This window comes from Pan troglodytes, chromosome 3, assembly GCF_028858775.2.
Source record: "Pan troglodytes isolate AG18354 chromosome 3, NHGRI_mPanTro3-v2.0_pri, whole genome shotgun sequence".
In the NCBI taxonomy this organism is placed as follows: Eukaryota; Metazoa; Chordata; class Mammalia; order Primates; family Hominidae; genus Pan; species Pan troglodytes.
The window spans coordinates 51526829-51553057 of record NC_072401.2 but is presented as its reverse complement, the minus strand read 5'-3'; the positions used below and the strand labels follow the sequence as shown (position 1 = coordinate 51553057).

At 38.8% G+C, this 26229-nt stretch overlaps 1 protein-coding gene across 2 annotated transcripts in view; it reads left to right on the top strand.

Annotated features, from left to right (window-relative positions):
• The window catches only part of ANXA3 (annexin A3), a 58960-nt gene extending 35612 nt beyond the window's left edge, over nt 1-23348 (top strand). The window contains exons 7-13 of one of the 2 annotated variants that reach the window (XM_001146085.8): nt 4305-4384; nt 8121-8177; nt 8541-8634; nt 10068-10163; nt 14252-14310; nt 17029-17151; nt 22798-23348. In XM_001146085.8, the coding sequence (XP_001146085.2) occupies nt 4305-4384; nt 8121-8177; nt 8541-8634; nt 10068-10163; nt 14252-14310; nt 17029-17151; nt 22798-22857 (569 nt within the window). In that variant the 3' untranslated portion in view covers nt 22858-23348. The remainder of the gene's footprint in view (nt 1-4304; nt 4385-8120; nt 8178-8540; nt 8635-10067; nt 10164-14251; nt 14311-17028; nt 17152-22797) is intronic. The other variant, XM_054683776.2, reaches the window with a different exon arrangement.
• Nucleotides 23349-26229: the final 2881 nt, after the last annotated feature.

Genomic DNA, 26229 nt, shown 5'->3' with positions numbered 1-26229 from the left:
TGATTGGTTGAACCATTGTTCATGTGATTGAACCAGTCCCCCTGCACTCCCCAGAGGTCAGGCTGATATTGTGGCTCAAAGCCTCAACCTTTTAATCATATGGTTGATCTTTCCGATGTGACCAGCCTTTATTCTGGGTCATATTGTTAGCATAACTGAGCTGTAGTCCAAGAGACCAACCATGAATAACAAAGACACACCTATGACTTGGGAAATCCAAAGGATTTAGAGTTTACCTCCCAGGAATCAGGAATAAGACCAGCCCAATTCTTTACTATTCAATGGCCCCATAGAACCCTCTCCAAGTACTTTAAGGGAGCCGCAGTTTCTCTGTTTGTGTCTCACAGAGGTCAGTTGTGTCATAGGAGCTTTTGCAGTGGGAGAGGTCCAAAGAAGGAGTACATATTGGTCCTCATGTAGGTGTTAAAGAGGATGCTTTGGGAGATTCTTGTTAGAAGGTAAATACCTCAATGACAGGTGACTATTTTGTTATTGATGTACTAATTGGGTTCTAATCAGAAAAACAGAAACAGCACTAGGTATTTTGACAGATAGAATGTAATATAAAGAACTGCTTAAAGGGCGGGGCACGGTGACTCATGCCTGTAATCACAGCACTTTGGGAGGCTGAGGTCGGCGGATCACAAGGTCAGGAGTTCGAGACCAGCCTGGCCAATATGGTGAAATCCCATCTCTACTAAAAAATACAAAAAAAGTTAGATAGGCATGGTGGCGTGCACCTGTAGTCCCAGCTACTCAGGAGGCTGAGGCAGGAGAATTGCTTGAACCCAGGACGCAGAGGTTACAGTGAGCCGAGATGGTGCCACTGCACTCCAGCCTGGGCAACAGAATGAGATTCCATCTCAAAAGAATTGCTTAAGCTGGGCACAGTGGCTCATGCCTGTAATCCTGGCATTTTGGGAGGCTGAGGTGGGCAGATTGCGTGAGCCAAGGAGTTTAAGACCAGCCCAGGCAACATGACAAAACCCCATCTCTATAAAAAATACCAAAAATTAGCCAGGTGTGGTGGTGCACGCCTATAGTCCCAGCTCCTCAGGAGGCTCAAGTGGGAGGATCACTTGAGTCTAAGAGATTGAGGCCACAGTAAGCCTTGATCATGCCACTGCACTCCAGCCTGCGTGACAGAGTGAGACCTTGTCTTGGAAAAAAAAAAAAAAAAAGAATTGCTAAACACCTTTCAGAGGACTGAAAAAGCAAAAAGGGAACAAAAGGATTCATGCAGGGTATAACCCCCCAGACAACAAAGGAAAGAGGTTGAGGCTGTCAGAAACTGGAAGCTAGAATGAGGGACGTACCTGGCTGATGTCGGGACCTCAGAGGCTCAGAGCAGAGGCTTAAGGAGCAGGAGTTCAGATCTCTGAAAAGAGGGCTCCATCTGGCTGGAGCCAGTACCTACATGGGGGTCAAAGTGACTTTTTCTAGGAAACTGGAGCCAGTTGCTGCTGTCGGGGTGAACAGCCTTCCCTGGGTTGACACTGACATGACTAGCCATCAGATAGCTTGCACTTCTTTCCACCTCCTGCCTTCCAGTCCCCTCTACTCCCCAGTACTGGTGGAACCTAATAGGGAGCGGGTACAGACAGAAGTAGACAAGAGAAGTGCTTAATCATTAATGCACAAAAGAGTATGTTTTAGGTGTTTAAAATATTTCAGTTCAACAAGGTTTACATATTTCACAAAACCCATCAGAGCCAGGCACTGTTTCCCAAGTTGGCTTGGTATTTTCTGGTGTTTCTTAGAAGAGCCACTGCTCCCCAAGTGGACCTGCCCTGTGACAGATCCCTGGAGCCCAGCATTTAGGTACAAACAGTTCCAGGATGTGAGCTTTATGAGGATGAGGATTTTTGTCTATGTTGTTCACTGCTGTATCCTCAGTTCTAAGAACGGTGGGGCAGATAAGTGCAAATATTTATTAAATGAGTGTCCTCAAAATTGAGGTTAAGGTCTTAAGAGCCAAGTGAAACTTTTACCATTCAGGATAGTGTTGTGCAGATATGACAGACGATAACAGCACAAAGTTACCAGAGCCTCAATTTCTATGTGAGTAATGCTCTCTGAGGCTACAAGGGATACAACTGCATCAAGGTTACCTTGGTTACTAGAGATTAATGATACACAAGAAGATCAAGAAGGAAATTGTCTCAATCATGCATAGCCAAGCTTTACAGAGATTCAAGTCACAGCACTACCCAAGGGACCCAGTTATGTTGTCACTCTCTCGGCAGCAGGCATCCATTGCTCCCCGTGCTAATGTTTTCCATGACAGTAACTGCTCCTCTTCCTTTTTGTTTCTAATGTTCTTGACACCAGCAAGTAACATGCCCTCCCCTACCACATGGTGTTTGTCTACCCAAGGCTTATAAATATTTGTGCATAGCTTTTGGTTATTCTTGGCTACTGTTTTCTTCATTATTTCCAGGAGTCTTTTCTGTTCTTTGTTATTCTATTGTCTTTGTCTCCTTTTCTGTGTCACTCGCTCCCTAAGAGAGAAGATACAATGGGTTCAGGAAGTCACTATCATGTTGGCCCTCATAAAGGGACCAGGTGTCTTCTACAGCTCATCCAGTACAGTGGCACAATAGAGTCTAAATAAAGAGAGATCTAAATTCTTAACTTTTTTCGGTATTCTAAAGTCAATGGTGTGTGAGAGAACACTGAAACAGGGATCAGGGACTCAAAGTTCTAGTCCAGGCACCTGTACTATTAAAATATTCTATTTAATTTTATACTCTACTGTGCCTCAAAATGGATAAAGTAGTTGTCAACTTAGGTTGAAATAATTTTTTACTCTAATATCCCACAAAATATTTGAGGGAAAGGGAGAGGCTGTGTGAAATGACTTATAAAGTCTCATCTAAATAATTCCAAAATTACAAAATACTTCCCCAAGTTCTAACAAATGGGATCTTCATTCTTTTATTTGATATTTTCAGATTTAAAGTTTTTTATCTAACTAGAATGAAGGATAGGTGTAACAATATCACAACCATTAGGTTTAATGATGCCTACTAAATATTATTATTTAGAAAAATAACACATTTTTGGTGGATTTTGCTTATATGAATTGCTTTGAAAAATTACAGATTTCATAGAAAAGAGACTTACTAAAATCATGCTGAAGAAGTTTCCATCTCAGCGCAGTTCTTGCTATTGGATAATCTCATATCTCTTTCTATAATTGTCTTTCATTGATTTAAATAGATGAGAATTCTCATGGCTAGTATGGCTAATTTATAGAATTCTTGAGAATGGTGCAGACAGAGTTCAGATAGCCACATGGTGTCACCTACAACAAGGGGTATAGTGGCTCCAAGAGAATCACCACCCCATGGATGGGGCAGACAGAGATTTAAGACTGATGGGCACTGCACATCACAGGCCATGCAAAAGGGGCTACAACTAGTCAGTACTAAAATATATGAACACACAGTTGGCATTTGTAAAGGGAAATGGCATGTTTTGGGTAGCTTTCTTACTTTTGGGAGATACGAAAAAATATGGTTTAATTATATTCATTAAGATTAGGGTTAGATTCGATAAAACAGAAAAATTACAGTGGCTTACAAAAGGTAGAAGTTTATTTTTATCATATGTAGAAGTCTAGACATTGGCAATTCTAGGTCTAGTATGACAGCTACTCAAAGCTTTTAGGAACTCAGGCTTCTTCTTGATTACTTTTATGCCATCACTAAGAAGTGGTCCTTATCTTCACAGTCCAAGATGGCTGCCCAAGATGCAGATATCAGTTCACATGTAAGGCAGTCGGATGGAGGAAGGACTAAGATGAACATGGCCCCATCCCTTTAAGGAGATTTGTCTGCCTTCATTTCATTGTGAATAACTAAGTTATAGAACTGTACTAGCTAAGAGGAAAGCTGAGAAAGTAGTTTTTAAGCCGTGTACATTATATCTTGCTTAAGGTTAGGGTTCTCTTAGTAAGGAAGATGGCCAGAATGGAAATTGAAAGGCAAACTAGTAGCACATCCACCCCAGCTTTTCCGCTATGCATCCCTTAGTGCCATTGTCAGATGAAATAAACCAAGATTTGCTCCAGAATGACAACTCTTTCTATTCTTTTGCATCTTCCACAACACAGTGCAGTAAGAGTTAGAAGAAGAATGTACCATCTCACAACAGAAAAGCATGAAGAAATTAAATAAAAGGGCAAGATTTATCTTATCACATACCCATTCTTTGCTAGTGTTGGCATTTAAACTTTTCTCTGTTTTATAATCATATTTTTCAGTTTGTCAAGGCTTAATTTCATTCTGATTTGGTTTCAGTATACAAGAAGAGTCTTGGAGATGACATTAGTTCCGAAACATCTGGTGACTTCCGGAAAGCTATGTTGACTTTGGCAGATGTAAGGTTTTATTTTTTATTTTTTAACTCCCCAGTAAGCTGCATGCTCAATAACAATTTTTAGGGAGTTTAAAAATAACCAAACTGAGACAATGAGTTCACAATTTTCCTTATGAAATGGTTTGTTCATTTTACATTTTCATTGCCACCAAGCAATATAATGTTTAACCAAGATCATAAAAACATACATAATGATGTAACAACAAAGAAAACTTATTTGAGTCAGTAAGTGGAGGTGTTTTGGTCAGGTTTCACAATTTTGACATTAGAAGACATTCTGATACATCATCTGACATACAATATTTATTTCCATTTTAAGTGTCTCCATTTTAAAGAACAGGTTTATTTTCTTCTGGACTCCGAAGAATAAATATTTCTTTTGTTAGCTTCTAAATTAAATAGGAAGCATGATACAGAAGAATGATCTTTAGAGATGGGAATTAAATTGAGTATCAGTCTCAGGATTAAAAAAAAGAAAATGATTGCTGCAATTTCAGCCTTGCCACCTTGGAAAAGCTGCCAAACTATTAATCATCATGTGACCTAATGAGGCCACACCTTGCTTTCTCTTTTTAGAAGGCTTATGACTTTTATCATAAAGATGGTAAGGTCAAGGATGAGGTGTATTCACAGCTGTGTGTAAGAGAGAATGTGATTTAAACCATAGCGCACCAATTTTCTTTCAGCTGATTTACATAGCACCTAAATGTGAGAAAATCCCAACAACGGTCTCAGCCTCATGGTTGAAACAGCATCTGTCAAAGTGAGGCATTATGCCATTAGGAAGCGATTTATCTAAATTATGGTTTCAGTTACTTTAAATGTGAAAACCTTATGAAGGTTGAACCCACAACACCAAATTTATGAAGCATTGCTGCAAACATACGCTCTCAGAGGTATATATTCCTAAGTGCACATCTGTTTGTGTATGGACATGAATGCACCCACCCACAGGAGGCAGTATAGAGTAGGGCTCTAGACAGGGTTCTAGAATCAAACAGGGCTGGAATCTCATGCTGCCAACTAGCTTTGTATATTTGGACAAGTTCTTTAAGTCTTAAAGCATTCATTTTCATATCTGTAAAACTAAAATACTAACAATAACAAGTACTCATAGGGTGTTATGAAGATTAAGAGAAAGAGAGAGTATGTGAAGTACTTAGTGATCAACACAGGGTGGTAGTGGTTAGTATTATATTAAGACGGATGATAATCAGCATTTATGTCATTGGAGCAGAGCATAAGTGAAAGAGAACAAGAAGAAAGCAAACAGCAGCAGGGTATCAGCAGCACAGAAAAGAAACCAGGCAAAAATCAGACAGTCATACAAGGACCTAATGTTTAAAAATAGGAACAAATTCATTTTAAACTATTGTAGCTAAATGTTTCATTCACCTATAATTTGCCAAATAATTCAGGCAATCCCGTGTTTTGGTTTTGTCTCCTGTCTTTCCATAATGTGCTTAAGTATTTGTACATGAACACACATACCACACACACACACACACACACACACCACTTAAACCATAGAGCCTTTAATATCACAGTTGGTTTGGGGATCTTTGAGGACTTTTTTTTTTTCTTTTTTGAGACAGAGTCTCACTCTGTCATCCAGACTGGAGTGCTGTGGCGCGATCTCAGCTCACTGCAACCTCTGCCTCCCAGGTTCAAGCAATTCTCCTGCCTCAGCCTCCCTAGCAGCTGGGATTACAGGCACATGCCACCACACCCGGCTAATTTTTGTATTTTAGTAGAGACAGGGTTTCACCATGTTGGCCAGGATGGTCTCAAACTCCTGACCTCAATCAATCCACCCGCCTCAGCCTCCCAAAGTGCTGGGATTACAGGCGTGAGCCACTGTGCCCTGCCTTTGAGTTTTTTTTTTTTTTTAAATAAACTTTACTTTTTAGACCAGCTTCAGATTTATGGAAAAATTGAGCAGAAAGTACAGAGAGCTCCCATATGACCCTCTTCTACTCTCTCCTTTCTATTATTATTATTATTATTATTATTATTTTGAGACAGGATCTGGCTCTGTTGCCCAGGCTTGAGAACTATGGTGTGATCTTAGCTCACGGTAGTCTCGACCTCCTGGGCCCAAGCAGACCTCCCACTTCAGCCTCCTGAGTAGCTGGGACCACAGGTGTACACCACCACACTCGGCTAATTTTTTTTTTTTTTTTTTTTAGAGAGAGAGAAGGTCTCACTCTTGCATTAATTAGTATGTGTATTTATTACAATTGGTGAATGAATATTGATACATTATTATTAACTGAAGTTTATAGTTTACATTAGGGTTCACCCTTTCTGTGATATAGTTCTATGGATTTTAATAAATGTATAATGTCATGTGTCTATCATTACAGTATGATAGAGTAGTTTCACTGTCCTAAAAATCCTCTGTGCTCTGCCAGTTCATACCTTCCTCCCCACCAACTACTGATCTTCTTACTGTCTCTATAGTTTTGCCGTCTCTAGAATGTCCTATAGTTGGAATCATACAGTACGTAGCCATTTCAGGCTGGCTTCTTTCACTTAGCTATATGCCTTTAAGGTTCCTCTATGTCTTTTCATGGCTTGATAGCTCATTTCTTTTTAGTACTGGGTAGTATTCCATTGTATAGAATATTCATTTTACCTGCTGAAAGGCATCTTCTTTGCTTCCAAGTTTTGGCAATTATAAATAAAACTTCTGTAAACATTCATGTGCAGATTTTTGTGTGGACATGTTTTCAACTCCTTTAGTTAAATAGCGAGGGGTGCAATTGCTTGATTATATAGTAAGAGATATTTAGCTTTATTAAAAAACTGCAGAACTGTCTTCCAAAGTGACTGTACCATTTTGCTTTCATATCAGCAGTGAATGAGAGTTCCTGTTGCTGCACATTCTCACCAGTATTTGGTGTTGTCAGTGTTTTGGATTTGAGCCCTTCTAATAGGTTGTGTAGTGGCATCTTATTGTTTTAATTTGTAATTATCTAATGACATATAACGTTGAGAATCTTTTCATGTGCCATCTGTGCGTCTTCTTTGGTGAGATGTCTGTTGAAATCTTTCAACCATTTTTAAATTGGGTTGTCATTTTCATATTGAGTTTTAAGAGTTCTTTATGTATTTTGGATACAAGTTCTTTATCAGATACATGTTACAAATATGTTCTCCCAGTTTGTACCTTGTCTTTTCTTCCACATAAGACCTCTGTGTTGGGTTGGGCACAGTGGCCCACACTTGTATTCCCAGAGATTCAGGAGGCTGAGGTGGGAGGACAGCTTGAGGCCAGGAGTTTGAGACCAACCTGGGCAACATAGTGAGATCCCATCTCTAAAAAAATTTTTTTAATTAGCTGTGTGTGGTGGTGTGCACCTGTAGTCATATTAGCTATTCAGGAGGCTGAAGCGGGAAGATAGCTTGGGCCTTGGAGTTCAAGGTTATAGTGAGCTATGATTGCAGCACTACACTCTGGCCTGGCCAACAGAGAGTGAGACCCTGTCTCTAAATATATATATATATATGAATTTTCGGAGGAGGGAACTGAGGCCCCCAAAATTGTGTGATTTGCTAAAAATTTCATGACTAGTCAATGGCAGAACCAGAACTGGAGCCCTGAGTACATGATTTTTCTGTGCAACCTGTCCTGCCTTAAAGAAAAACCACTAAGATCTCCTGCTGGTTGAAGTACTATGTGTTAGAATCTTCTGTCTTTAAAGGATGGCCCTTGTTTTCGTCCTCCTGTTTAGGGCAGAAGAGATGAAAGTCTGAAAGTGGATGAGCATCTGGCCAAAAAAGATGCCCAGGTCAGTAACAAAGCGGGAAAACATTTCCTTTACCTATTCTCCTATGTGTCTGCCTTTGCATTTATGTGAAAAGGGAGAAAAATAGCAGCAACAGGGGCTTTCTTTTTCTTTTTCTTTTTTTTTCCTGTTTGAAAGAGAAGCCTGAAGCTTGGGGATCCGAACCCTAACTTTTTGCCTGCCCCAGTGGTAGTTATCATTCTCCTTGGCTCCTGCCAGCCCAATTTTTGATTTCTAGTCTCCTGAAAGTGAGAGATTTAGATAATAGATGATGGCACTGACCTCTGAAATACAACTCCGATTCTTCTCATGTCACCTCTCAAAAAGAAAATAATTGTGTCTCTAATATCATTCTCTTGTGAATAGATTCTCTATAAAGCCGGTGAGAACAGATGGGGCACGGATGAAGACAAATTCACTGAGATCCTGTGTTTAAGGAGCTTTCCTCAACTAAAACTAAGTACAAACTCACATTACAATCCTTTGTGTTGTATGTTGTTTTACAAATGTTTTTGCATTTAGTATACAAAGATCTAGAAAAACGAAGTTTAAAATTGCAAAGTCTGTTCCTATTTATTCACACACTTCAGGAAACAAAATGGGAAAGCTGTATTGTAACTCAAGGAAGTACTGACACTACACTTTTGTTTTTCCATAGAGGCTGAGTAGATTACCTAGTGAGTACCAGGTAATAGATGGGGGAGGGAGGTGGCAGGAAGAAGAAAAGAGGCCACCCTCTAGGGTGAGAGTAGAAGGGCTTCTTCCTGTGGAATGGAGAAGCCCAACTGCTTCCACTCCACCTAACAGTTCTCCCTAGTTAGCCACTTCCAGAAAAGCCAGACACTGCAGGTGAGTCTCTGTTGACACATCAATACTGATTAACCTTTAGCTATTTCTGATATGAAGGTAAGTGGTAGAATGGATCAACTCTTATCATCAGACCAGCTATTACATGGAATTGTGGGCACCCGCCCTCTCGCTCATGGCATCTCCTAGAACTGTTCTGGAAGCAACAACACCTAGAAAACTAAACCTCCATTTACTGTGAACATCTTCTGACTGTGGCTTCCAGATGCTAGTTTACAGAACAACCACACAGCAAGACCAAGCTTATGCTGAGTTGACGGAACAATGAGTAAACATAAGGATATTACTGTGACTTTGAAATTCTGAAATTGTTCTTTCTTAACTTTTGCATTAAAATCACATTTATTTTATAAAATAATGACAACAGTATGTGATAGTTGCTTTATTCATGTCTTTGTTTGAAAAACAAAAACCAGATAACCCTAGGTCTCTCTCCAAAATTTCTTTTTTTAAAAACGTATTGGGGAAAAATATACTTGGCTTACAAAATATGCCTGTATACTTGGTGACATATGTACAGGTTTTGCTTGGGGCAAATACTGATCAAGAAATTCAAATGCCTTCTGGGAGGTGTGAAGTAGGCCATGCCACCTTAGGAAATGATTCAGCACAAGGAAGTCTTCAGAATTAAGATTTCTTTACCAGAGAAAACATATTTGACTAGTGATTATAGTATCATTTCCCAGGTGCTGCTATAAATAAAATTTAAAATAGCCCAACTTACTGGATAAATTATTTATTATTTAACTATTTAGGCTATTTAAAATGCTTACTGCTTGAGAGAAGGGGAAAGAGAAAGAGAGATCATTGAAGAAAATTATCTAGGGCGTTTGGGTTTTATTGTAGATGATTTCCTTAAAAAGGAACAAAAGAAAAACAAAAACTTCTGTGCCCAGATTTTCATGGTTTAAAGAGGGAGTTTTTTAGCTTGCTACTTGATCTTCTGCATATCAAATAAAAAACTAGAATATATTCAAATGTGCTCAACTGCGTTGCTTTAAATAATTTTGTGGTGCTTCTTTTTAGCATTTGATGAATACAGAAATATCAGCCAAAAGGACATTGTGGACAGCATAAAAGGAGAATTATCTGGGCATTTTGAAGACTTACTGTTGGCCATAGGTAAGACTTCGAGTGCTGGTAAACTAAGTTACTTTGCACTTGTTTTAACTCAGTGCCAAGGCCTGCTCCTTTTGGGCAAGAATCCTGACTGATCCATTTTTTTTGCTCCCTACAGCCCCCAACATGGTCCAGGATACACACAGTACGCTCAACAAATATTGTTAAATGAATGCTTGAAGAAGTTATTTTTTTAAGTCTTTTTTCTTTTTCTTTTTTGAAACAGGATCTCACTCTGTCACCCAGGCTGGAGTGCAGTGGTGTGATCTCAGCTCACTGCAGCCTCAACCTCCTGGGCTCAAGCAGTCCTCCCACCTCAGCCTCCCAAGTAGCTGAGACTACAAGCATGTATACCACCTGGCCCAGCTAATTTTGTATTTTTTGTAGAGATGGGGTTTCACCATGTTGCCCAGGCTGGTCGTGAACTCCTGAGCTCAAGCAATCCATCCACCTCAGCCTCCCAAAGTGTTGGGATTACAGGTGTGAGCTACCACATCCAGCCATCTTTTTAAATCTTACCTTGCTTTTTAAATTTGTATTTGTCTTGTGACCATGTTTAGCTTGTAGACTTCTTGAGAGCTGAAATATTTTATTTCTACTGGCATTTTTATTGAGCTTTGTTGAAAACTGAGACGTAGGCAAGGCACAGTGGCATGCACATGTAGTCTTACCTACTTGGGAGGCTGAGGTGGAAGGATTGTTGGAGCCCAGGAGTTCAAGGCCAGTTTGGGCAACATAGCAAGATCTTGTCTCTTTAATTTAAAAAAACCACACACACACACACACACATGCAACTAAGACCTAAGCCAGTTTGGTAATCCACCATATTTGGTTATTTATGAAAGATATCAGTGGCTTTTCTTTTCTTTCTTTCTTTTTTTTTTTTCTTTTGAGATGGAGTCTCACTCTGTCACCCAGACTAGAGTGCAGTGGCACAATCTCAGCTCATTGTTGACTCTGAATTGCTAAAAGATAGGCCGAGGAGGCTAAGAAAGGGAAAACTTTCTTCTTCAATTAAAAAAGTAAAATTGAGATCAGTCTTCATAATTAGTTCTCAGACTGTTCCAGTGGTAATGCTACAACTGGTTAATTTTTTTTTCCATTTTATATTGTTAATCTTTTTTTCTTTTTTTTTCTTTGTGATGGAGTCTCACTCGGTTGCCCAAGCTGGAGTGCAGTGGCGCAATCTCAGGTCACTGCAACCTCCACCTTCCGGGTTCAAGCAATTCTTGTGCCTCAGCCTCCTAAGTAGCTGGGATTACAGGCACACGCCACCACGCCTGGCTAACGTTTGTATTTTTAGTAGAGACGGGGTTTCACCATGTTGGCCGGGGTGGTCTCAAATTCCTGACCTCAAGTGATCCGCCCACCTCTGCCTCCCAAAGTGCTGGGATTACAGGCTTGAGCCACCACCCCTGGCCTATATTGTTAATCTTTATATTAATTCTGCTTGCTGTTTTTCATTTGGTGTTCTTGCTAAGCCGTAATGTTTGAAAAACTTTATTGAGATGTACAAACTCTCATTCATTGAGCTAAGGAGCATTCTTGGAAATATATCATTGAATTATGTATTACATTTGGGCTATAATGCACATTATTTTATCATGTAAAAAAAGACCTTATAATTCAATTGAAGTTCAAAATATGTTACACTTTCATTTTCTGTTTCAGTCTACCATTGGAATAAACCAGTTTATAAAATTTTTTATTGAGATATAACTTACATACCATAAAATTCACCCATTCAAAGTGTGCAATTCAATGCTTTTTAATATAGTCACAAGGTTTTGCAACCATCACCACAATCTAAGTTTAGGACATTTTAATCAGCCGCATAAGAAACCCTGTAACTATTGACAGTCACTTTCCAATCCTCCTCACCCCCTGGCTCCTATAATCATTAATCTACTTTCTGTCTCTATAGATTTGCCTACTCTGCATATTTCATACACAAGGAATCCAATACAATGGTCAACACATAGTTTTTGACATGAAAAATGATCTGAGCTGGGTCATCTTAGAATCGTGTAATAGGAGCATACTACTTGCCAAATAAGAACAAATCCAGACTTAAGTAAGGAGAGGCTTTATTCAGCGGAACTATTTCAATAGAGAGAACATGTTGATTTCAGAAACCTGCAAGACTGGGCTGGGTGTGGTGGCTCACACACATAATCCCATCACTTTGAGAGGCTGAGGCAGGAGGATCCCTTAAGGCCAGGAGTTCAAGACCAGCCAGGGCAACATAGTGAGAGCAGCATTCTGAGACTGTTCCAATGGCAATGATAGAACTGGTTAATTTTTTTTCCATTTTATATTGTTAATCTTTATATTAAAGATTCTACAAAAAAATAAAAAATTAGCTGGGTAGGTTGGTGGACGCCTGTAGTCCCAGCTACTCAAGGGGCTAAGGTGGGAGGAGTGCTTGAACCCAGGAGGTCGAGGCTCCAGTGAGCTATGCTGGTGCCACTACACCAGAGCCTGAGTGACAAAAGTGAGATCCCATCTCTAAAAGATGGGGGAAAATGTGCAAAAGTTTCAAAATCCAACAGAAAAGTCTTAGCAGAAACTTTTAATGTTGGGCAAGCACAAGGGCATGATCACTGGGGATTGACAGGAAACACGTCTGGCAGTGGACAGCTGGACTCTCAAGATAAGCTGCAACAGAGGCATGTTCTGCATTTTAGGGCTTGCTCAGGACTGGGGACAAGCCAGAGTTCAGGAACCTGTGGGAGGAGAGAGGCCTGATGAAAGTGTGGTCAAGACAATGAAGAGGGTAGGGAATGGGCAATTATGAATTCTTGGTCATGGTAATTAACTCTAACGGACTCCCAAGCTTCCCTGCCTATGGTGCTGGGTGATAAAGCCTCCTTCCCAATGAAACATACTGCCACCTTCCAAAACTTTCAGATATGAAGAACAAATCTAGTAGGCAAGAACATAAAGCAGAAGGCAAGCTAAAGGGAAGAAAGGATCATGAAAAGAAGGGATTATATAAATCTAGTTGGCAGGGAGGTGACTGGAAAGCTTAATAGGATGAAAGTGGGCATCATTATTTTTTATCAAGCTATTATGGCTTACTTAATGTGAGTTTTACTAGTTTAAATGGTTAGTTTCTTGTCAGGGAACTTCATGTAACAGTTTTATTCTAAATGCTGTGTTTGGGTTTCTAATACATTTCTCCTTCTATTTCCCTTAAATCACTCACAAAGCCAAAAGTCTTTTAGCTTTCCTTAAGAGAGTCTATAAGCCACGATGAGAAAGTCACTTATTCTTGTTCTGAGCTCCAAAATTCATTATAAAATCCATTCACTTTTGGTTGGATTCCTACCTAGAGATCAGATTTAAGATTATAAAAATAATTGTGTTGCTGTAAATAGGTTTCTTCCCTACAGACTTTTCTATTCCTATTTTCTTTTTATTTAAAAGATAATTTACTCTTGCGTTTTTGTCAGTTTCCTTTTCTTGTTTTATTTCTGCTTTACTTGTTATTTCAAAATAAAGAATTGAAGGATTGTATTTTTTTTTAAGGCAACTGAATTTAGATGACAGGTACTTGTTCTAATGGAGTCACTCTAACCAGCCTATAAATTCTAATCCAGTCATTTAAAAGAAAATTCTTTCCATGGGAAAAATTGCTTTTAAATGGAACTCCAGTGCCCCTTCGTGCCTAATGAGTTATTTGGAGCAACATCGCTGCAGTTGTCAGGCCCAAGTTGTTCATCAGTAGCCCGAGATGTTAGTAGCTGAGCAGTGTCGCACCCTAGGGAGTTATCAGTGAAAGCGTAGGTGTTCAGTGTGTCTGGGATCCAGAGATGAGTCAGTCGCTGTGGGAGTTTCTTTGGCAGGTAATTTTATTTTCCCCATGGCTGGAGATAATTACTGTGCTAAAGTTCTGTGCAAATATGATATTAAAAGGCTATGAAAATCAGGGTAAGCAGCCTTTCTTTCATTCCAAGTAAAAGCCAGTTGTGGGGAGTGGGTAGAGTGGTATGACAGTCCAAAGAATCTTTTTAAAAAACATATTACTTACTATAGATTAACCCAATTTCTATTCCGTGAAGCTGAACATTATTTGCTTTTTGTTACAGTTAATTGCGTGAGGAACACGCCAGCCTTTTTAGCCGAAAGACTGCATCGAGCCTTGAAGGTTGGTCTGGAAAGTTCATGTGCATTCTTAGCGTCCCTTAATTCCCTTGGGAAAGTATGCAAATAGTAGAACAAATATTTAAAAATTAGTTATTTTAATGTAATTTAAACATTTTAAGATAAATTATATTACAGCAAATCAAGGTATGATACAATACACTCTTTACACAGACACCTGATTTTCTCTTCAAAATAAACAGACCTGGGTTTATGAAATAATTGTTTTCTAAGTAGGTATAATTTGATTTCTATTTAACTAAAACATTCTCATTTTCTCTAATATGATGAGTTTAAGTAGATGCTAATATTCCACTTGTATGAAAGATGAAAATTCATGTATAATATTACATTTTAAAAGTTCATCCTCTATTTTAAATAGAAAATGAGAAGGCAGGCCAGGCGCGGTGGCTCACGCCTGTAATCCCAGCATTTTAGGAGGCCCAGGCGGGTGGATCACAAGGTCAGGAGTTCAAGACCAGCCTGGCCAACACGGTGAAACCCTGTCTCTACTACAAATACAAAAATTAGCTGGGCGTGGTGGCAGATGCACTGTAATCCCAGCTACTCGGGAGGCTGAGGCAGAGAATTACTTGAACCCAGGAGGCAGAGGTTGCAGTGAGCCTAGATTGCGCCACTGCACTCCAGTCTGGGCGACAGAGTGAGACTCTGTCTCAAAAAAAAAAAAAAAAAAAGAAAATGAGAAGGTAAAAATATGGCTTAATATTGATAGAATGTCATATTTCTTTTCCACTTAGATTAGTTTTCTACAGTAGCTAATTTGTCTACTGATTTGTCTCATAGGTTAATAGTATTCTAACCCATATAGAGATAGGTACAGAGAAGTATTGACCACATTATTTTCACTGCTTCACAGTAAGTGCAGGCAGTAAAACTTGTTTTAGAATGCCAAACCTCAAGCTTGAGACCCAGTAGATCCTGTGGCCTCTCAAACTGCCTTGCTTAAAATAAACCAAGCTGAGTTGGCAGCCTTTGATGATGCTGTAACCCTGTGTTTGCTTGTCTGTCTTTACTGCCAGATGGTGCGCTCCATGAGTACAAACTCTTGTTTATCCTCAGACCCTAGGCCAGGGCCTTGTGCACAGAAGATGCTTACCTCGATCTCTTTACCAGCCATTTTCTGTAGTCCCACATGTACCTTCAAAGTCATATCCTAAGTGAACACATCCTTTCCTTCATCTCGCCCAGCCCCAAATCTGCTCCCCTTCCCCTGTTCAGTCATCCCAGAGAATGGCCCCAACAGGAATTTGCCCAGCTCTCTGAAGTCGTACCATTCCTCCCCAGCCTTCTTGACTATGCTTCAGCCACTCCAGGCTTCTTTCCATTCCTCAAATGTGGCAAGTCTATTCTCACATCACAGTCTTTGCATCCATTCCTTCTCTGGAATGCTCATTCTCTAGATCTTTTCCTAGCTGACTCCTTCTCATCTTTCAGGTTTCAGCTCTCCTCCTGAGAGAGGTCTCCCCTAACTGTACCAGGCCAATTGGTTCCCTTTCAGTCACTCTCCATGCCATTTCCAGCTTTCTTTTCTTCATATTTCTGATCACTATTTACTTAAGCAATAGTTAATTTGCTTTGCTGTCTGTCTCCATCTACTAGAACATAAGCTCCATGCAGACAGAGATATAATCTGTTCTGTTCACTGCCATATGCACAGCACATGGAATAATGCCTGGCTATAGTCAATGCTCATAAGCATTTGCTGGATGAATTACATAGATGAATGAAATATCATTTAGTATGTTGGCCATCATTAGGTCAAAATCCACCTAACTGCTCAGCTAGAAATTTTACACTATCTCTCTTTTTCATTATCCTGTAGCAATACATCATTATGTTTTGTCAATCCATTTACATAAGCAACTCTCAAATCTTCCCATTTTCTCCATCCCTACTGCCTTTATTCTAGGGATGGCCATCATCATCTCTTTACTTAATTACTCAGTCTCCTCAAGATGAGTCTCAAAGCCTCTAGTCTTAACTCCCTTATCTTCCTTCTACTCCTACCTTGCAATCTGTTTCTCATGCTGCAGTCAAAGTGATTTTCTGAAACCACGAATGTGATCTGATCTCAACATTCTCATGTTTAAAATATTACAAGAGCTCTCCACACTTAGGATAAAGTCAGAATTTCATTTCATGGTTAACAAGGTCTGGCCTTTCCAGACACATTTCTTTTTATCCTTCTTTGTTAACTTACGTATCCCTGAACGTGGCATTCTTTCTTGCCCTAAACCTTCACGCCTGCTATTTCCTCTATAGGAAGTTTCTCTCCTCCCTACATGAACCTACTCCTTCCCCTTGTTGACTGTTTAGTCCTTGCTTAAATGTCACTTTCTCAGACTTTTCCTAATCCCTAATCTTTCTTAGGCCCCCCTGAAGTATGCTCCCATGGTACCCAATATTTTCAACATGTCAGACTGTTTTGCAATGGCTTACTTTCTTGCCTGTATTCTTTACAAAATTGGAAGCTTAACATGGGTATCTCATCTCTGCTTTGCAGCATTTAGCATGATGCTGGCACAGAGTAGGTGCTCAACAAATATTTCTTGAATAATGAATGATGAGTTTGATAATAAATGAAAAAGAATCACTATAGTTGAATATTTTGCACACCATTATCTGATTCTTATAAATATAATCTCTATGTTGCTTTGTGACCAATGACATTTGTATTGTGAACACCTGCATTCCTTAACAGGGTATTGGAACTGATGAGTTTACTCTGAACCGAATAATGGTGTCCAGATCAGAAATTGACCTTTTGGACATTCGAACAGAGTTCAAGAAGTATTATGGCTATTCCCTATATTCAGCAATTAAAGTAAGTCTACTTTTAAAAATAGCAAAACATATTTTGCCCTTCTCTACCCAACTCCTTGCTCTTATGTGCCTTAAAATATAAAGATATATGACTTAGATTTCTCTCTCCTTGTCAATGCATAAATGTGTTGTCTGAGCTTAAAATAGTAGCAGCAAAATATCCCTTATTTTCAGCTCTAAAATCCCAGGCATATAATAGACACTCAATTTTTTTTTAGGTGTACTAGCCACTAATTTTTCTTCTTTTGTGAATTACATATGCAAGTTGTTTACCTGTTTTTATATTGTACTGTTTTTATTTACTTCAGTCTTTATGACAATGTAAGAAAAGAAAAATACGTATTTTAAATTTCCTCTCTGTTTTACATGAGACAGCATGGTTCTGCAGCTTAGAGTGCTTTTCATTTCAGTATATAGGAAACTTTCTCATTTTATTTAACAGCTGTATATCATTCCATTGTTTGTATATTTGTACCCACCACAACAAACAGAGGCTTCCAGTTTATTGCTATTACAAACAATGTTGTATAATGCATACACAACTTCATCAGGTACGAGTGTATCTTTGGGATGAATTCTCAGAAGTAGGATTGCTGAGACAGATATAAATGCATTTTAAATTTTGACAAATATTACTAATTGAATTCCATTTTGCAATTCCATGAGGAATGTATGAGAACTTCTTTCTCCACAGCTTTGGCACAGAGGGTATTTTCAAACTTTTAGGTTTTTAAAACATTTTTTAGAGATGGGGTCTTGCTCTGTTGCCCAGGCTGAAGTGCAGTGGCTGTTCACAGGTGCGATCATAATACATTGTAGCCTAGAACTCCTGGGCTCAAGCAGTCCTCTTGCCTTAGCCTCCAAGTAGCTGGGACTATAGGTAAACTTTTGGGTTTTCATAATCTGATAGGTGAGGAATTGTATCTCAATGTAGTTGTAATATACATTTTTCTTAGTATAAGTGAGGCTGAATATATTTTCATGTTTGAAATAACATTTGTATTTCTCTTTCTGTGATCTGTCTGTTTACATTCTTTGTCCACATTCTTTTGGGTTTTTGTTCTTTTTGGTCAGTTTCTAAGACCTTTTTCACATAAGGTAGATTAGACTTTTGTCTGGTCATATTTTCCCAGTCCGTTCTTTGTCCTTTGACTTGGCCAAAAGTATTTTTTTCCAAGCAGAGGTTGCACATCTTATTTAATTAAATTTATCAATCTTTTACAGTATTTTAGTTTTTAAAAAATCTGGTCCCTTCTGTTTCTTTCATTCTGGATGAGAATCTTCCTAAAATGGGCTCCTTCCTTTCTCTTTTAAAGCATGAAACCCATTTTCATTGTTTTCAGATCTCAGTTGATATATTATACATAGAAACTTCAAATAAATTACAAATTATTTGAATTAATAGAGCAGTAAGGCTGACAAAAATTGTACAAGAGGCTTCTGTACCTTAAGCTCATGGTTCAAAAGTCATAGTCCCAACAGGAAGATGGCAACTAGTTAGTGGAGAACTAAGGGGCTAGCCCCACACCTGCTCAGCAGCCTTCCATTGATTTACTTTTCTACCTTGATGCTCCAGACCACATATGAAAGTCTCTAGTAAATGAGTGATAGAGAGTGTTAGTCCAAGCTGGTTCCCTGGAACAAAGTGGAAGCTGGGGTTGGTGAGTGGAGCAATCCACCATCCTCGCCTCCAAGGCCACACTGACCAGGGGAAAAGATAGAGTCAGGGCTGCCTTCACAGAGGACTTGCAGGCTATGCAGACCTCTCCATCTCTTTGCTACTCCATCTACCCCTGAATGTCTCGAGGAAATCAGCACTAGAGAGTATTGGACCCAGGTGAACTCTCCAAGGTCTAAGCTGAGACTTGGGGCCTAGAAGGTGATCCAGGATGAAGAGGGAAGCAGCAGCCAAGCAGAGTGTTTGCTCTGAGCGCTGAGGGTCTAAAACTGGTAATGGAGTCCATGCTGATTAGACCCCCTAAGCTGTGGATCATTATGCACCATGCACATCCTGATCCTGGGTAGCAGCACCCTCTCTCAAGCCCCTACAAGGCTGGAGCCCTACCTCTGTGGGGGAGTTTACACCCAGCAATGTCCCCTGGGGACACCTGGCTTAGACCACATTCCAGTGTCCCTGCCAGCAGCTGGAGTCTTTGGTCCAACCTTCGCTATGGCCCTACCCACAATAGCCACCCTTGAACAGGCACAAATATTAGCCTGGGTCTTTCTGCAACTATCTTGGGAAGGTTTCTGCCTCTGACTTTACAAATGGCCTTTCAATGAATGAATGAATGAATGAACATCAATCAGTCAACTAGATTCATTCACTAAAATCTCTCTCTCTTTTTAATCAGAGTTTTTTTTTTTTGCACTAAACTTTTACAGAAAGAGATGCTGAGATGCATGCATAAGTTGAAATCAGGAACTTACTCAAAAAGGCAATTCTCAGACTGTGCCTGGGACTTAGCACAAATTGCATCAACTGCTCACACTCAATTCTATTTGAATCAGTCCTGACACATCACAATAGTTTCAATCATCAGAGGAAGATTCAATAACATTAACCATGTTGTAGCTACTAAGGCAGAAAAATAGACTCACGCATTTTCTAAAGATTGTCAGTAACAAGGTTGAGACATAAAGAGGGCTTTCAGTTCACCCTCAGCAAACCAGAAAATTACATTAACCAGTGGCTCTCCGTTCCCCAGTGGTCTGGGTAATTGAGGCTTATTGTATTAGAAAACATTTAAACTATTTGTAGTTTGATAGAAAAGAAAAATCCATCACTGAAAACTTCAGTTTGCAGTTTGAAATAGTACAAGATTTCTTTATTTCTACCACCTAACATATATTATTAAGTAATCTCATTACATTTTTGCTATTGATGAACAGGATCTTTTTAGATGGTTGTTTTTGAAATTCATGGGATAGAGTTCCATTTTGCATATCATCTCAGCCTGTCATCCTGCCTGTTTTCTTCCTTCCACCTATTGTTTAGACATTTCTTTGTCCATTAACACCTTTCTCAGGGGGTAACTGGTGGGAAGGAGAAGGCAAGGAAGAACAGAGGTGAAAAACCAATGTGTACCTCTTACTACTTTATAAGAAGATATTATGGAAAATTTAGATGAGATTATGTTTTTTGGTAGTTTTCCTTCATCGACAAATTCTGTATTTATTTAATAAATAGCACAATTCCAAGCTTTTTATGGGAAAATATAGTAGCCACTCACAATCAACTCATAATCTGTGTGGAGACTTGAGGTAGGTATAAAGAAACAATTAGAAGATAATAATTGAAACAACAGACAATTAAATACTAGATTGTTGAATATAGAGCTAGTACTATCGGAATTGAGAAGAAAAGAAGTTTGGGGTTAGAGAAATGGGTCTTGAGCCTGCCTTTCAGGTCAACAAGCATGTGTTGAGTGTCTCCTATGGGCCAGGTGCTCTGCTGGAGCATTTACCTTTAAGACCCCAGATCAATAGGGTCTTAAAAGTAAATGCTCTAGAAACAGATATGGGAAGAAGCATGAGGGAAAGAAGTAATAAGGCATTTGTTTGATTAGAGAGTCTACCTTGGGGAATTTTGAGAAATAAAATCCAAGTAGCAAGATGAGTTCAGTTGAAAGAGAGCTTTGAGATCAGCGAATTCATTTATTCAATTAAAAATATTTATCAAATGCATATTATGTGCTAGGCTCAGGGTTACAATTATAAGCAAAGGGGGTGGGGTGGGGGAAGACATTTTCTGCCCTTATGGAATTACAACTATGTTAAATGTAAAGGAAAGTGACATTGTGCTAAAAGATCCTATAATAGTAGGACTTGACTTAGAGGAAAGGCTTCTATGAGAAAGTCATGATTCAGATCTGGAAAATAAGTAGATATTAATAAGGCAAAATATATGGAGGTAAGGGAGCCAGTAGAACATTCTAATAAAAGAAATGACAAATGGAAAGGCCTCATGGTGGAGGAAGCATAATGAAAAATGAGGATGTGGGGGCCAGATCATGCAGGACCTTTTTGGCAATGTTTACGGAATTTTGGCTTTAGCTTAAGAGTAAGGGGAAGCCATTGAAGAGTTCTGGGCATGAGCTCTTGAAGAGTTAGTATGAGGATCATGAAAAGATCCCTGTAAGATCTTCTTATTCTGTAGAATAAGAAGGGCTCAAAAGATATTTAGGAGTTGAATCTTAAGGGACTTGGTATAATATCTTGGTGTGAGGAAAGGAAGATAGCAAGGATGACACTCAAGTTCCTAACTTGGAAAACAGACAGTGGCGCCATTCCTTGCAAGAGGATCAGGTTTTAGGTTGTTTGTTTGTTTGTTTGTTTCCTTTTCTTTTTGGGGAGTGGGGGGAGGTTTATGAGTTTGGTTTTACATGTATTGAGTTTGAGATGTCTTTGAGCCATGTAAGACATGTGGAGAGGTCAAGTAAGCCATTAGTGGTGTAAATATACTTTGAGCTACTTGGATGTATTTTCTTGACTAACTGGTAGAATGCCTAATTGTTTACAACTCTGATCAGAGATGTCTAGAAGGAGCTCTTTTAATACAAAGCTGGAGCATTGTTGACTTGTCAGCTCTGCTATTGCAGAGCAAGACAGGAAAACCAATAGCATAAGAACTTAAATCTATATAAAAATGAAGAATATTGTCATATATTTTGTGAAACAGACAAATGAACAAGAAATAAGAAAACAGAACAATATATATAAATGCCTATTGTGTCTTACTATGAAAGTAATGCTTAACTTCTTCACTAAATGAGCCTTCTCTGAGACTTCCTTTATATTACCACTTACTCTAATATTCACCCCAGTGACAGCCATTTCAAATGTGAAACTTAAGGGATAAGAAGAGCTCACTGGCTGGGTTACCTCAAATAAAATAAAAATAATGTGAGCATCTTACACAATCCAGGTTGAAAGCCAAGTTTTACCTCCTGTGAAGTCTTTTGCGTTACAAACTTGGTATCTTTGCCCTTTAAGCCTCAACCTCACATAGTATCTTTTCTGGACAACAGTCTATTTTTGGTTGGCCTTGGGAAAAGGACCTGATAAACATATTCTTTAAAAATGTGGTTCATTTCACTTTCCTAAGTTAGGCAGTGTAGCAGGGTATTAAGGAGCCAGAATACAGGGATTCAAATCCTGCTTTTGTCACTTATTCTCGATAAGATTTGGGGCAAGTTTCCTAACCTGTTTTTCTCATTTTACTTCTCTGTTAAATGGGGGATACATATAGTACCTATTGCAGAGAGCTTTTAAAAGGGTTAAAGTAGTTAATACACATTAAGCCTTTTGAATAGCAAGTGTTCGATAAATATTATTAAAACTAAAATTTGAAGTTTTTATAGAAATCAATATTATGATGCAATCTTATTTTATTAAACCCAAATTGAAATTTAACTGCAGTATATCAGGAAGAATCTAAATATTACTTACTGTGAAGAAGATGCTGGTCAGAACGTAATTACACTCAGGTATGAATGAATGATGGAATTGCAGGTATGTTTTACTAAATGGTATAGCTCATGAGTCTCACACCCAGGTGAATTCCCTAGTGCTATAGGATTTGATTCATTTAAGGCCTCCCATTATTTATACTGTATTTGTTCTTCTTTGATTTTGTTCTTTGCAGTCGGATACTTCTGGAGACTATGAAATCACACTCTTAAAAATCTGTGGTGGAGATGACTGAACCAAGAAGATAATCTCCAAAGGTCCACAATGGGCTTTCCCAACAGCTCCACCTTACTTCTTCTGATACTATTTAAGAGAACAAGAAAATATAAACAGCAACTTGTGTTCCTAACAGGAATTTTCATTGTTCTATAACAACAACAACAAAAGCGATTATTATTTTAGAGCATCTCATTTATAATGTAGCAGCTCATAAATGAAATTGAAAATGGTATTAAAGATCTGCAACTACTATCCAACTTATATTTCTGCTTTCAAAGTTAAGAATCTTTATAGTTCTAATCCATTAAATATAAAGCAAGATAATAAAAATTGTTGCTTTTGTTAAAAATAATTTCTTTTTTTGCTTTCAGAGCTTGCCAACATTGTTTGATGCCTGGTGCCAACAACTAATATTTTAAAACATGTTTCTGTATAGAAGCTGTTACTGCTTCAGTTTATCACCTTGTTAATCACACTTTTTTTAAAGAAAGGAATAAGATGAAGATGTATGTGACCCTGGCCTACCCTTTCTAGTTGTGATCAAGCTATAGGAGTGGTAATGCATGATAAGTTATTTCAGCTTTCAGAAAACATCTGCTGAAGGATTAATCTAACCACTTCCTGTCTGAATGGCAAGCATGAATTATGGTTGCTTCATGCTAAATACTACTTTCCCAGAATGGGCATTTAGAATCAAGCCTCTAAGGTTTCCTTTTCTCTTGAGTTGGCAAAACTATGCATTTAAAGAATCCATCATGCCATCTTTGTGTGGGACCTAATATGAAATACCTTGACTGATATGAAATAGATAAAGTGAAAAAAATTCCAGTTAGAGTTATTTTCCTGGACCAGAATAGAAATGATCATACTGGCCATGTGCAGTGGCTCACGCCTGTAATCTCAGCACTTTGGGAGGTTGGCAGGCAGATTGCTTGAGCCCAGGAGTTTGAGACCAGCCTGGGCAACCTAGTGAGACCCTGTCTCTGCCAAAAATACAAAAATTAGCCTGGCATGGTGGCACATGCCTGTGGTCCAAGCTACTTGGGAGGCTGAGGTGGGAGGATTGCTTGAGTCAGGAAGCTCATTTGGCAAGTTAGTTCTGTAATCAATACTATAAATGTCAGTCATAACTAAGATGATGGCAGGAGATAATGAAAACAACTACTTAAATATTTGGGAGATAAAATTGAGTAAGCATGGTATTCAAAGTTACCAAGTGTCAGTCAAGTATGCCTTCACGATTTTAGTGTAAGTGATTTAGTGAGTAAGTATATCACGAAGCAATAAATCAATGTTAATACTCATAGAGTGCTTACTATGTATTAGGTACTATGTTAAACAGTGTAGTATATTTTAATTTGTTAATCCTCAAGGCATCTTACAATGTAGATACCAACACAGATATAGAAATGGAAATGGAAGCTTAGAGAAATTAAGTAACTTGTCACTGTAAGAGCCAGGTAGTCCAACTCCAGTGTCCAGGCTCTTAACCACTGTTTTGCCTTAGAATTTATCCCATCCCAGGGCCACTGTAGTTTTCAATGCCTAGTGCTTAGATTAGAACAGTGCTCAGCACATAAAAGGCATTTAATACAGTGAATCTTTATTTTAGATCTCATTTATCCTCAGAGTTGTTATACCACTTATGTATTAAGTACTTTCTGAAACAAAGCATGGTTACATGTGTCAATATTTCCCCTGTTTTGCAAGTGAGGAAAATGAGACTCAGGTTAGGTATCCAGCCCAGGGTTACACAGTGGGAAAGCCAAGGCTTAAGATCCGGGTCATCTGGACTTTAAAACTTATCTGTGGCTGGGCAAAGTGGCTCACACCTCTAATCCCAGCATGTTGGGAGGCTGAGACAGAAGGATCACTTGAGCCCAGCGGTTTGAGACCAGTCCAGGAAACATCAGGAGACTCTGTCTCTACGAAAAATTTAAAAATTAGCTGGGTGTGGTAGTGTGCACCTATAGTCTCAGCTACTCAAGAGACTGAAGTGGGATGATCAGTTGAGCCCAGGAGTTTGAGGCTGCAGTAAGCTATGATCACACCACCGTACTGCAGCCTGGGTGACAGAGCAAGACCCTGTCTCAAAAACAAAACCAAACAAAAAAACCTTACCTGTGCATGAGTGAGTTTGAAGAAGGTGAGAACTTGAACACAGTAGTGATCACATAAGAGAATTCTGCAGAAAAAAAAAGCCCCAATGAGGTAACCCTCTAACCCTTCTACTCACATCTGTTTTGCCTTGTATGCATTGGACTTCAGGCAATTACCTTTCTAAGCCACATATTCCTCATCTTTAAAATGGGACAACAATAGTACCTACCTCATAAGATTGTTTTGAAAAATAAATGAAAAAAAACACTTAAAAGGTATTCCACATAGTGCATAGCACATGGTAAGCCCTTAATAAATGTTAGCCTGTATCATATAATTATTATAGAGTAGTATTCAATGGCCACAATTTTTATTGCCTCCAATTTCCACAAGGTGGCATGTCAAGTTCAAAGTGAACCCCACGGCCTTGCATCCCAATGGCAAAACCTACTTAACTTGCTTCAGAATAACATGGCCAAATCTAAACTGTTGGAAACTTCTTCTATAGGTTTGTCATGGTTCAGAAATCTTATTGTCACTGTAAACTCCTTCTTAAGGAAACATGTGGAACATTTAATTTAATCATCTGGCTTCTCTGGATTCCCAGGACCATCTTCATTTACATGAATGTGCATTAGCTCTGACATGGATCACCTGCAGAATTGAGTGCATTCATGTCATCTCATTAAGCCCTAAGTTTAGTCCCTGAAGATTGAAAGAAGAGAAAAATAGCCAGCTTCAGAGAGTCCTGGGCTCTGTGGTTGGTGAGCTGCAGAAGCAGAAGGTTTGTACACTTCACGCTACAGTAACAGAATGTTTGGTCTATAAATCAGGAGCTGCAAAAATGGCAAATGAAGATGTTGAACAGGAGATTCTCTAGCCTATTTGTAAGAATGTATTGAGGAAATTTTTAAAATAGTGTACAGTAGTTCAGACATTTCTTCCATGTACCTTCCCCTATTTCCATTTCCCCAATTTCATGCCATATGGATAACCCACAGTTTTACTTTGTCTTTAAAACATTAATTTTGGGGTCATATCAAACTGGGTTCAAATCCTGGCTTCACCACTTATGGCAGCAGCGTAGATAACAGTGCTTGACAAATACTTAACCTCCATACAACTCAATTCTTTAGCTGACAATAACAGCACCTACCTTAAATATGTGCAAGGATGAAATGAAATAAAGCATGTGAAAATTTTAACTCAATAAAAATTAGTTACCAATAACTGCATTGGCATGGTGAGTTGCCAGTGAAGAGCAGATAGTAAGTGTTCAACAAGCATT